The following is a 13,485-nucleotide window of genomic DNA, read 5'->3' as shown; positions in this document are numbered from 1 at the left end:
TTTTGTGCTAACAGGGCCTCACTTTTGTTAGGCATTCTACCCTTGAGCCACTTCCTACAGCCCCTTTTTGCATTGGTTATATTCAGGGTTTCGCTTAATGCCAGGTCAGTCTGGACTGTGATCTTCCTTTTGCTTCCCTATATTGCTGGGGATGACTTTTTAGTCATTTGGAAATAGTTGTGATATCTGATAGGAAAAAATCTGTTCAGTGTGATTTGGCTTTTGGACAAGATCTCTCTTTTTTTGGACGTCCTAGGGCTTGAACCTTAGTGCCTGGGCTCTGTCCCTGAGCCTCTTGGTGCTCAGGGCTACCACTCTATCACTTGAACCACAGCGCCACTTCCAGCTTTTTCTGCTTATGTGGTACTGAGGAATCGAACCCAGGGCCTCATGCATGCAAGGCAAACACGCTACCACTGAGCCACCTTCCCAGCCCCTCCAGCCTTTTCTGTTTATGTGGTACTAAGGAATGGAACCCAGGGCTTAATGCATGCTAGGCAAGCACTCTACGACTAAGCCACATTCCCAGCTCTGGATAAGCTCTTTTTTTAAAAAAATAATTGTTTATTGAGATTGATTACATAAATGTCACAAATTTCGCAGTATTGTGGGATAGTGATACTTAAAGTCACAAACATGTTTTAACATTCACAAGGCAAATTGTCATCATCAATGGTCTATAACATTTGTGAATTCTATGAGCTTTGACAGTACAACTATCTCTTCCACATGGGGTAATATGTACATTTCTTTCCTTTTCCTTAGAGTAAGCTGTTCCTCTAAAAAAAAACAAAAAGCAACACACACACACACACACACACACACACACACACACACACACACACACACACACACACACACACACACACACACAAACACACACTACCTTGGCTATTCTGGGTCTTTGGTAATTCTTTTTGTATATATTTTAAATTCCAGCAGGTTACATTGAATCAAAGCAAAAAACTACTTGGGTTTATATTAGCTCATTAAGTCACTTAGACATGTAGAAAAATCAAGGCCTTCTATCCAGTGGACATGATATACCTACTCCATTCGTTTAAGTCATTTGTACATCTCAATAGGTATTACAGTTTCTCTGTAAAAATCAGCTAAGTGCTGATGGCATTCAGGTAGCTGAGATCTGAGGATTGCAGGTCAAAGCCAGCCTGAGCAGAAAAGTCTAAGAGACTCATTCCAATTAACCACCAAAAAGCCAGAAGTAGAGCTATGGCTCAAATGGTAGAGTGCTAGCTTTGAACCCCAAAGCTCAGGGACAGCCCCCAGGCTCTGAGTTCAAGCTGCCTTGAGACCAGCACACGCGAGCGCACACACACACACACACACACACATCACATCACATCACATATTTCTGCCTAGCAAGCACACTGAGCTAAAACACCACTACTTCCATATTGATATGATTAAATTATATTTTATCAGCCTATTTCTAGGAACCTCATCTTTTTATACTGCTAAAAAGAGCATCTCTTGGGGCTGGGAAGGTGGCTCAGTGGTAGAGCACTTGCCTTGCATGCCTGAGGCCCTGGGTTCGATTCCTCAGCACCACATAAGCAAAAAGAAAAAAGCCGGAAGTGGCGCTGTGGCTCAAGTGGTAGAGCGCTAGCCTTGAGCTGAAGAGCTGAGGGACAGCGCCCAGGCCCAGAGTTCAGGCCCCACGACCTGACCCAAAATCTAAAAAAAAAAGAGCATCTCTTAAATTTTCTGTTGGGTAAAGTAATGCAACTGATTTTTTTTTTCTCTCAAGGCTAGCATGCTACCACTTGAGCCATAGTCCACTTCCAGATTTCTGTGTTTATGTGTACTAAGGAATCAAACCCAAGGCTTCGTGCATGGTAGGCAAGCACTCTACCACTAAGCCACATTCCCAGCTCTGCAATTGATTTTTTTTTTTTTTTTGTCGGTCGTGAGGCCTGAACTTTGGGCCTGGGCGCTATCCCTCAGCTTTTCAGCTTAAGGCTAGCACCCTATCACTTGAGCCACGGTGCCACTTCCAGCTTTTTTTTTTCTGCTTATGTGGTGCTAAAACCCAGGGCCTCATTCATGTGAGGCAAACACTCTACCACTGAGCCAACTTCCCAGCCCCCTGCAATTGATTTTTAAATATTGACTTTGACTTATCACCCCAGCTATGTGAGAAGTGGAGATCAGGATGATTGAAGTTCAAGGCCAGCTCAGGCAAAAAGTTCATGAGATCCTACCCCAACCAATAAACAGCCCCAGCAGTATATACGTGTCCCTCCAGCTACAGGGGAACTGTAACTATGAGAATCGCTGTCGGCTAGCCTGGGCAAAAACTGAGTCTTTTTTTTTTTTTTTTTTGGCCAGTCCTGGGGTTTGAACTCAGCCAGATTCCTAGCCTGAAAACTTGAGTCTTAAGGAAAGACTTTGTGATTACTTTTATCATTACGTAACTATAACAAGTTTTTCTTTTTTTTTCAGATTTATATATTTTTTAGAAATTACTCCTATCTAATTTTTCAAATTAAAGTAACTTTTTTTTTTTTTGAAGTCTCTTTTGTTTTTATCTTTATTTTTGTCAGTGGTGGCGTTTGAACTCAGGGCCTGGGCGCTTGTCCCTGAGCTCTTTTTTTTTTTTTTTAATTTTTTTATTGTAAAGATACTATACAGAGGGTTACAGTTACATGAGTGAGGTAATGAGTACACTTCCTCTTGAACATTGTTACCCCCTCCATTGTTTTCCCCCTACCATCCCCTCCCTCCCTCCCTTCCCCAGGTTCTTTTTTTTTTTTTTTTTATTGTGATTAAGTGATTACATAATTTCCAGAAATTCACAGTATTGTGGAATAATGATGCTCATTTAAAGTCACAAGTTCATTCTAACTTTCCTGGAGCAAATTGTCTATCACAGTCTGTAATATATAACGGTGCTCACATGTTACATACCATATATGTGATCAGCAGCATGGGGATATTTGGTAGTGGTTCAACCAGATGAGTGGGAGTTCTTTGTTTCTTAAGTCCTGTTTGTTTTGTCATATCACCTAACATTTTGGATTTAGCATCCACTTATCAGGGAGACCATGTACTGTTTGTCTCTTCGTTCTTGGCTTACCTCGCTCAACATGATTCCTTCTAGCTCCATCCATTTCCCTGCAAATGCCATTATTTTGTCATTTCTAATGGCTGCATAATATTCCATTGTGTATAGATACCACAATTTTTGGATCCATTCATCTGTGGTGGGGCATCTAGGTTGTTTCCATATCCTAGCTATTGCGAACAGTGCTGCAATAAACATGGAGGTGCACATGTTCTTGTATATTGGTTCCTGTTCAGGGTAGATGCCTAGAAGTGGTATGACTGGGTCGTAAGGGAGGTCAATCTTTAGCTTTCTAAGGACCCTCCAGACTGCTTTCTAAAGTGGTTGTATGAGTGTACATTCCCACCAGCAGTGTAATAGCGTTCCTCGTTCTCCACATCCCCTCCAGTATTTGTCGTTGGCTGATTTGTGGATGTGGGACATTCTGACTGGGGTAAGGTGGTATCTCAGGGTTGTCTTTATTTGCATTTCCTTTACCATCAGGGATGATGAACATTTCCTCATGTGTTTCTTTGCCATTTTTATTTCTTCATTTGAGAAGTCCCTCTTTAGTTCCCTTGCCCATTTAGTAATTGGTTTGTTAGGTTTGGGAGGGATTAGTTTCTTGAGTTCCCTGTATATACAGGATGTTAACCCCTTGTCTGATATATTGCTGGTAAATATTTTTTCCCAATTAGTTGGTTGTCTTTCTAGCTTGGTTGCAATAGCTTTATCTGTGCAGAAGCTTTTTATTTTAAGGTAATCCCATTTGTCGAGTCTCTCTCCAACTTGTTGTGACCCCCTGGGACTCTGTTCAGGAAGTTCCTTCCTGTGCCTATTAGTTCAAGTGTCTCTCCTACTCTGTCCTGCAGTAGTTTCAGAGATTAAGGTTTAATGTTAAGGTCTTTAATCCATTTTGAGTTGATGTTGGTGCATGGTGATAGGCTGGGGTCCACTTTTAGTTTTCTGCATGTGGCTGCCCAGTTTTCCCAGCACCAGCGGTTGAAGAGGCTGTGTTTCTTCCATTGTATGTCTTTGGCTCCTTTGTCGAATATCAGCTGGCTGTAGGCCTGTGGATTTATTTCTGGATCTTCTATTCTGTTCCATTGGTCTTCGGGTCTGTTTTTGTGCCAGTACCATGCTGTCTTTGTTATTATAGCTCTGTAGTAGAGTTTGAAGTTCGGCATGGATAGCCCTCCCATATTGTCTTTATCCCCTAGAATTGTTTTGGCTATTCTAGGTCTTTTGTTGTTCCATATGAATTTTTGGACTGTTTTCTGTATTTCAGTGATGTACGTCATTGGGATTTTAATAGGAATTGCGTTGAATTTGTATATTAGTTTTGGAAGTATTACCATCTTTACTATATTAAGTCGGCCTATCCAGGAGCATGGGAGGTCTTTCCATTTCCTAGTGTCTTCTGCAATTTCTTTCTTTAACTTTTTATAGTTCTCATTAAATAGTTCTTTTACATCTTTGGTTAGGTTAATTCCTAAATATTTTATTTTTCGGGAGGTTATTGTGAATGGGGTTGCTCCCTTTATTTCTCTCTCTTCCTGTACATTATCAGTGTATAGGAAGGCAACTGATTTTTGTGGGTTTATTTTGTATCCTGCTATTTTGCCGAAGTGATTTATGATTTCTAAGAGTTTGGGGATGTAGTTTTTGGGATCGTGGAGGTATAGTATCATGTCATCTGCAAAAAGGGATAGTTTAACTTCTTCTTTCCCTATGCGGATCCCTTTAATGTCTTTTTCTTGCCTTATTGCCCTGGCTAAGGGTTCTAGGACTATATTGAAGAGGAGTGGAGACAGTGGGCATCCTTGCCTTGTTCCTGATTTTAGGAGAATTGGTTGTAGCTTTTCCCCATTAAGTATAATATTGGCTATTGGTCTGTCATAAATGGCTTTTATTGTTTTTAGAAATGTTCCTTCTATTCCTATTTTCTCCAGAGCTTTTAGCATGAATGAATGTTGAATTTTGTCAAAGGCCTTTTCTGCATCTGTGGCGATAATCATGTGATTCTTGACCTTGGCTCTGTTGATATGTTGGATTACATTTATTGACTTACGTATGTTAAACCATCCCTGTGTCTCTGGGATGAAGCCTACCTGGTGATAGTGAATTATTTTTTTTATGTGTTTCTGGATTCTGTTAGCTAGAATCTTGTTAAGGATCTTTGCATCTGTGTTCATCAAGGAGATTGGCCTGTAATTCTCCTTTTTGGTTGGGTCTTTGCCTGGTTTGGGGATGAGTGTGATATTGGCTTCGTAGAATGAGTTTGGGATAGCTCCCTCCTTCTCTGTTTCTCTGAAGAGCTTGAGGAGTATGGGTATTAGTTCTTGTTTAAAGGTCTTATAGAATTCTGCTGTGAATCCATCTGGTCCTGGGCTTTTTTTTGTTGGAAGACTTTTGATAGCTTCCTGTATCTCATTATAGGATATTGGCTTATTTAATTGGTTAACTTCTTCTTTGCTCAGTTTGGGCAACTTGTATTTCTCTAAAAATGCATCCATTTCTGCCCGATTTTCTTCCTTTAGAGAGTATAGCTTTTGAAAGTAGTCTGTTAGAATTGTTTGGATATCTTGGGTACGTGTTGTGATGTTTCCCGTGGCATCCCTAATCCTATTAATATGGGTTTCCTCTCTTCTTTTTTTAATTAATCTAGCCAATGGGCCATCAATTTTGTTTATTTTTTCAAAGAACCAGCTTTTTGTTTGGTTTATTTTGGTTATGGTTTTCTGATTTTCTAATTGGTTAATCTCTGCTTTTAATTTGGTTATCTGGCTTCGTCTAGTAGCTTTAGGTCCCATTTTTTCTTGTTTTTCTAGCTGTTTTAATTGCAACATGAGATTATTTACTTGGTCTGTCTCCATTCTCTTGATGTGGGCACTGAGGGCAATAAATTTGCCCCTCAGGACTGCTTTTGCTGTGTCCCACAAGTTTCTTTGTGAGGTGTTTTCATTTTCATTGAGTTGTAGGAAATGCTTTATTTCTTCTCTGATCTCTTCTGTTATCCAGGCATTGTTAAGGAGTGTGCTGTTCAATTTCCATGTATTAGAGAAATTTCTGCGGTATGCTTTGTTATTGAGAACTAGGTTGATTCCACTGTGGTCAGATAGGACACAGGGGATTATGTCGATCCCTTTGTATTTGCTTAAGTTCCTTGCATGAACTATGATATGGTCTATTTTAGAGAAAGTTCCGTGAGCTGCTGAGAAGAATGTGTACTGTGTTGTTTTAGGGTGAAATACTCAGTAGATGTCAGTTAATTCTGCTTGGAGTATGGCCTCTCTTAAATCGGTAGCTTCTTTGCCAATCCTCTGGTTGATAGACCTGTCCTTTGGTGAGAGTGGTGTGTTAAAGTCTCCTAGTATTATCGTATTGGGATCTATTTTATTCTGTAAGTTTGAGAGCATTTGTTTGACATATCTGGGTGCACCAATATTTGGGGCATATAAGTTGATGATGGTTATATCCTCCTCTTGGATTGTTCCCTTTATTAATATGTAGTGTCTGTCCTTGTCTTTCTGTACTATTTTAATGAAAAGTTTATTTTGTCAGATATCAGGATAGCTACACCTGCTTTCTTACTGGGGGCGTTTGATTGGTAGATCCTTTTCCACCCCTTCACTCTGAGTTTGTTTGTATGTTTGGCTGAGAGGTGGGTCTCCTGAAGGCAACAGATGGATGGGTCTTGTTTTCTGATCCAGTCCTCAGTTCGTTTTCTTTTAATTGGCGAATTCAGCCCATTTATATTAAGAGAAAGTATAGAGAGATGCATTGTTGTCCCTGCCATTCCGTTTTCCTAAGTTTTTCTTCTTTCCTTTCCTCCTGTGCTTGCTCAGTTAGACTTTGAGTAACGCCTGTTTGGGGCAGGCCCCAGTTCCTGGTTGTTTTCTTCAGGTTGTGTCCCCCCTCTTAGAATTCTTTGTAATGCTGGCTTAATGTTTATGTATTCATTTAGTTTTTCTTTGCTATTAAAAGTTTTCAGTTCTCCATCAAATGTGAATGCTAGCTTTGCCGGGTATATTAGTCTGGGTTGGCAGTTATTGGCTCTCAGGGCTCATATGGTGCTTTCCCAGGCTTTTCTTGCATTCATTGTTTGTGTGGAGAGATCTGCAGTGATTCTAATTTTTTTCCCGTTGTAGTATAGCTCCTTCTTCATTTTTGCTGCATGCAGGATTGTTTCCTTATTATTCAGATCTATCATTTTTACTATAATGTGTCTAGAAGTGTTTCTCCTGGGATCTTGCTTGTTGGGTGTTCGATAAGCTTCTGTGATGTAGTTAAGATGGTCGTTTTTGAGGTGGGGAAAATTTTCATTGATTATATTGTTAAATAGGTGTTGCATTCCCTTGCTCTGGAATTCCTCACCTTCGTCCACTCCGATTATGCGAAGGTTAAATTTCTTAGCATTATCTGCTTGCTCTTGAATTTCCCTTTGGTTTAATTTGAGTGATTTTTTCCATATCTGTCACTTTTTGGTCCAGTTGGTGTATTCTGTCTTCTGTATCTGACACTCTACCTTCCATTTCATTACTCTGTTGATCGTGGCTTCTATTGTGGTTTGCATGGAGGAAATGGATCCCTTTATGGATTCAATGTTGGTTCTCAGAGTACTGATCTCACCTCTCAATGAGGTATGCATTACCTCTAATTTGGCGTTTATCTCACTTCTTACTGAGGTTTGTGCAGCTTCTATTTTTGCATCCAACTCTTGTTTGATATCCTGTATCTCTTTTGATAGTTCATCCTTGTGCTCTTTCAATTTCTGATCAATTTCTCGCTTTATTTCTTGAGTCATTGCCTCCAGCAACCCTTGGATGTAGCTTTTGTCTTCCATTCCTGCTTTGCTCCCACTGGGGCTCTCCCCTGCGTGGCTGCTGGCTTTTGAGGTGAGCTTGCTGTCCTGGGTGGTGGTAAACCTTGTGATTTTTCTCTGTGATTTTTGCATGGAGGTTCAGGAGACTGCTCTTCAATTTTGTTTTGGTGTGTCTGTCTTTGCTTGGTTGCTGATTCTGTATTGGTAGAGAGAGTCTGTGCCTGATCTGGGTTCTGTTGGGAGCCTATTTCCAGCTGCTATTCTGACTTACTTAGGATTCTCAGCTCTCTGCTGTAGATTGCTGGCAGTTCCCGCCTTTGGAAGGGTTGAGCAGCCTAGGCTGCTTGTGTTTGCTCCTACGGGTGCTCTTGTGAAGAACAGATGCTCTGGATACACTCTCCCAAATACTGGAGTCTGCTATGGGCTCCTGATGTGTTTTTGTTTGTTTGTTTTGGGCTGGTTGTGGGCTTGAACTCTAGGTTTGGGTGCTGTCCCTTAGCTCTTCAGCTCAAGGCTGGCACCCTACCATTTGAGCCACAGCACCACTTCTGACCCTTTTTGCTTTTGTGATGCTGAGGAATCAGATCCAGGGCCTCATACATCCAAGACTATCACTCTATTGCTGAGCCGCCTTAACAGTCTGAGCTCCTGCTTACTATCAGGTGCTGGCAGCCTGTGTTGCCCAATTCCCAGTCTAGGGTATATGGGTGGAGTTTTGGTGGGGTTTGGGCTTCTCTTGTCCTGGGCCTCCAGGTCTTTTGTTGTCACAGGCGTGCTTCCCGGGGAGTGTTGTTTCCTGGTTTTCTCCCCTCTGTTGAGGCGCATGCTCAGCTTTTTACTTCAGTTGGGAGGAATTGGTCGTGTTGTTCAGGCGCCGGATCCCCGGGCCTGGTTCCGGCCCCAGCCTGGAGCGCGCTTGTTAGGCCTGTGCTGATGTGTATACCACCTAGGTTATACAGCCTGAGGGACACAGTTCAAATTTCTTCTACTGTTGGTAGTCTTGACCCAGGGGCACTGTTCCTGGCTTGGGCATTTAAGCTCCCTTCCAGGGGCGCTCTTGCTCTAGCCTGGCCAGCTGAGTGTGCTCCACGGGCTGGTGGAGCTCTCAAACAGTTCCCAGTTTTAGTGGGTCCTGTGGTCTGGGTGTTGGGGTAGGGAGTCTAGGTCAGCGTCTGGGGATTCCCTCCAGCTCTGGTCTCCCTTGAGGGATACACTGTCCCCTGTGGGGTACTCACCCTGGAGCTGGTTGTTTCTGTGTGGTGTAGGTTGTCAGTTGTTGTTGCAATCCGAGTTCAGTTGGGGTGGTTGCGGGCTGGGTTGGGCGGTGGTGGCTCTGTGTGATTCTTTTCTGTCACTGCCTCTGTCGAAGCTGTCTGGTCAAAAGTGTCCACGCTCAGGCAGCTTCTTCGCGGTGCCTCTGGGGCCCAGATGGCCCCGCCGGGTTGCGATCGCGATCGGGCGGGTGGTCTGCCTATCGGGCGGGTGGTCTGCCGACAGGTCCCTTTGTCGCGCTGCTGGTGCCGAGTGGCTTTGGCGGGATGGAGCCTCTCTGCTCCGGTGGAGAGTGAGGGGTGGGGGTGGGATCCTCGTGGAGACTCCCGGCTGGTAGGTTTCTCTGTTCCTGGCAATCCGCTGTTCTGCAAACCGGTACCTGGTGATCTGCAAGCGGCCCCCTGTGTCTCTGGGGCTCCAGCAGCCCCCGCCGGGCCGGCTGGCCGGTAGCTTGGCGCACTGCTGCGCGGCCAGTAAAGGTTGGGGGAGGGGTCTTCGCTTTTCTCTGTTCTGAAATTCTTCTTTTCCTCTTTCTTTTTTTGTTATTTTCCGCCTCTGGTTTTTCTCTGAGTGTTCGTCTTTTTGTTGTTGTCGGTCTCTTGGGGAGATTAAGCGTTGGAACTCGAACTCTCTTTTTGGTTGGAGAGAGCTGTGGCGTTTCCCTACTGCCCTGTCGCCATCTTGGTCCCCCCTCCTAAAGTGATTTATTGGAGGCAAAAATCTCACATTTCCTGACCAGTCTGGCTTCAAACCATGATCCCCAGACCTCAGTCTCCTGAGTAGCTAGGATTACAGGTGTGAGCCACCAGTACCCAGCTTTACTAATTAATTTTTAATTGTGGCTGTTTTTTAGAACAAAGTCTCACTATTTTATCCAATCAGGCATTGAATCCTGGACTCTAGCTGTCCTGGCACCTCAGCCCCCAAGTAACTGGGACCACAACTTCATGTGGCTCAATATTATTTTAAGATTAACCTCCAAGCGCTACTACCTCTGTATCTCAAAGCTTGATAAATAGTATTTATCTAGTAAGTACTCAGGGTTTGGATGAGTGAATGAATCAAAAACCTAGCCAATGTTAGAAAACCTACTTCTTAGATCAATGGCTTATTCAAAATATGTTTCTTAATTTCCAAATAAAGGTATGTGCTTTCATTTAATTAAGTACAAGCAAGTACAAGCATTCCCTTACTTGGCTATATGGTTGATGTGTCATTATTTTTAGTAAGAATGGAGGCAAAATGCATTCCCGTGGGCTGTTTCTACATGGTGGAGAAACAAGAGCTTCTTGATTTTTCTTGGTTTCCCCGCAGGCGCGCGGGCTAAAGAAGCATGTCATTGATGACTTCATCACCCAGAACAAGTACCTATTGGCAGCCCGTCTCACCAGCCAGAAGCTCTTCCATGAACTCTGCCCCGTGAAGCGCTCTCACCGACAGAGGAAGTAAGAACACGGAGCTTGGCCCAGTACAGGGCCTGCTCCTATAGGACAGTTCAGCATCACCCTGGGATCCAATTGATTCCGCAGCCACTGAGTAATGGCTGACTGAGAGGTTAGGGATAGATAGGTCCAAATTGTTGAATGATCAAGCCTGGCATTAGAGAGGCCATCAAGATGCAGATTATCAGGGCTGGGAAGGTGGCTCAGTGGTAGAGTGCTTGCCTTGCATGCATGAGGCCCTGGGTTCAATTCCTCAGCACCACATAAGCAAAAAGAAAAAAGCCGGAAGTGGCGCTGTGGCTCAAGTGGCAGAGTACTAGCCTTGAGCTGAAGAGCTGAGGGACAGCACCCAGGCCCAGAGTTCAGGCCCCACGACTGGACCCAAAAAAAAGAAAAAAAAAATGCAGATCATCAGAGTCTTCAGAGTCCAGAAGGCTTGGTTGGTAAAGCCTGGAGTGACAGCTATCCCTGCTACAACATTTCACTCATGCTGAGCCTCTGTGAGTCTTGCAGAGGATCCAGGAAAGGGAGATCACTGAGGACATGATAAATAACAATGGGGAATTGGAAAGGTCAAGGCATACATATTCAATACAATATGTATGCAAAGTATTATTACACAGTCTCTGAAAAGCCTGGAAATACAGGGAAACATTTATTGTACCTTCTCAGACTGATGGATTAGGGGTTCTCAACTTATGGCTATGTCATACGTAAAAGATATCTGGACCAGCAGTTGCCAGAGGCACACACCTGTAATCTCTGAAGGGCCTCATTCAGGCCAGTCTATGCTCTCGTGACTCTTTTAATTCAGGTCTGGGCTCAACATTCCCCTGACCAACCTGTCTGTCAAAATATGATTTCCACCCCACACTGGGCTCTCTCTGCTTCCTCCTCTTCTTTTTGTCCTAGCACTGTGGTTAGCTATTAGGAGATAGCCATTTATTTATTTAACACCTAGCTTCTTCTCTAGACTGACTTCCACAAGGGCAGGAATGCAGTCTGTTTTATATAGTAAATGTGTAGAGTAAGTTTTGGCATATAGTAAGTACTTGATAAGTATTTGGTTGGATGAATGAATGAATGAATGATTAAGCTTCCAATATGACTCGCAAAGGAAGTGGACCTTCAGTAACACAAAAAGCCCCTTAAAAGAAAGTCCTAAAGGCCAAGCTGGAGTTGGGTTTGGGGGAACACCAGCATTCGGGAAAAGGAGAGGGTCACTGGTGAGTTGGGAGTCTCCTTTCCATCCTCTATATATGACAGCTTTCACTGGCAGTCTGTACAATGGGATGGGTCTCCCCTTCTTCTCTCCACTGGCCTTCTGCATCCTGGGCCTGTCCCAAGATTGTGTGTAACCTGCTCTCTTTTGCTTGTACAGGTACTGTGTGGTCTTGCTGACTGCAGAGGCCACCAAGATGAGCAAAGCCTTTGAGGCCTTCCTGTCCTTCGCCTTGGCAAACACACAAGACACAGTGAGATTTGTGCACGTGTACAGTGGCCGGCAGCAGGAATTCGCCAGCACCCTGCTCCCCAACAGCGAGGCATTTCAGGGGAAGTCAGCGGTGAGCCCTAATTCTCCTGACCCTATGCTCTTTTCAAGACCCTGGCCCTCTGTTCCATTTAATCTGGAAAGCTTGAAGAGTGTTCTGGCAGCCTCCGAGGACAGCCGTCTTTCACATCCAGAGATGTATTGGGGCCTCCGCAGAGAGGGCTGGTACCAGGCTTGAACTCAGGACCTTATGCTCTCTTCCCTTTGTTTTTAACTTAAGGCTGGCCTGTACTCTTTGAGCCACACCTCCCTTCTACCTTTTTGCTGGTTTGTTCAAGATGAGAGTCTCTCAGATTTGTCTGCCGGGTCTGGCTTTGAACCACAGTCCTCAGTCCTCAGCCTGTGATTAGCATTACAGGCACGAGGCACTAGCACCTGGCGGACCTTCTCACCAGGCTCTCCGTATGTCAGATCAGTTCTGGCAGGTCCCAGATGGATGCCAGATTGTTCCAAATCTTCAGGCCACTGATAATGATCGTGCTTTGGAAATCCGCCCCTTCTGCCTCTTCCATGTCATCTTATTGGATCTCCTTCTTTTCCCTGCTTTGTCATCACTCTTTTTGGATCATGAGTCTTTTCTGGGATCAGGGATGTGGTCAGTGTAGAGCAAGGCCCTGGGCTCCATCATCAGCACCGCAAACAATTCTTCTGTCTCTGTGGTCATTTTGGAAATCATGGAAAAATCTCTATAAAACAAAGGTTTCAAGCCGGGCGCTGGTGGCTCACGCCTGTAATCCTAGCTACTCAGGAGGCTGAGATCTGAAGATTGCAGTTCAAAGCCAGTCCAAGCAGGAAAGTCCATGAAACTCTTATCTCCAATAAGCCACCAGAAAACCAGAAGTGGCACTGTGGCTCAAGTAGTAGAGTGCTTGCCTTGAGCTGAAGAGCTGAGGGACAGAGCCCAGGCCCAGAGTTCAAGCACCACAACCAAAAAAACACAAAGGCTTCCTTTCTTGAAAAATCCACATTAAGTCAGAAGTTATAGAACACAGTGTTTTGGGGGTGGGGTGGGGGAAAGCCTTGCTAGGCCCCTGTGGCTCATGCCTGTAATCCTAGCTACTCAGGAGGCTGAGATCTGAGCATCACGGTTCAAAGCCAGCCTGGGTAAGAAAGTCTGTGAGACTCTTATCTCCAATAAACCACCAGAAAACTGAAAGTGGTGCTGTGGCTCAAGTGGTAGAGTACTCGCCTTGAGCTGAAGAGCTCAGGGACAGTGCCCAGGCCCCATGACTAACCAAAAAAAAGGCCTTAAAAGTAATTGCTTTCAGGACCAAAGGATCTCTTGACCCTAGGAATTCAACACCACACTGAGCAACTTAATGAGACTCTA

The 13,485-nt window shown here is 44.0% G+C and overlaps 1 protein-coding gene across 3 annotated transcripts in view; it reads left to right on the top strand.

Annotated features, from left to right (window-relative positions):
• LOC138814821 (dnaJ homolog subfamily C member 16) overlaps nucleotides 1–13,485 on the top strand; it is a 37,092-nt gene that overhangs the window by 13,156 nt on the left and 10,451 nt on the right. For all 3 annotated transcript variants that reach the window (XM_070003905.1, XM_070003904.1, XM_070003903.1), the window contains 2 exons: nucleotides 10,476–10,606; nucleotides 11,985–12,168. In XM_070003905.1, coding sequence (XP_069860006.1) covers nucleotides 10,476–10,606; nucleotides 11,985–12,168 — 315 coding nt within the window. The remainder of the gene's footprint in view (nucleotides 1–10,475; nucleotides 10,607–11,984; nucleotides 12,169–13,485) is intronic.

This window comes from Dipodomys merriami, unplaced genomic scaffold (genome assembly GCF_024711535.1).
Source record: "Dipodomys merriami isolate MVZ:Mamm:240054 unplaced genomic scaffold, mDipMer1.0.p SCAF_613, whole genome shotgun sequence".
Lineage (NCBI taxonomy): Eukaryota > Metazoa > Chordata > Mammalia > Rodentia > Heteromyidae > Dipodomys > Dipodomys merriami.
This window is presented reverse-complemented; position numbering and strand designations above follow the sequence as displayed.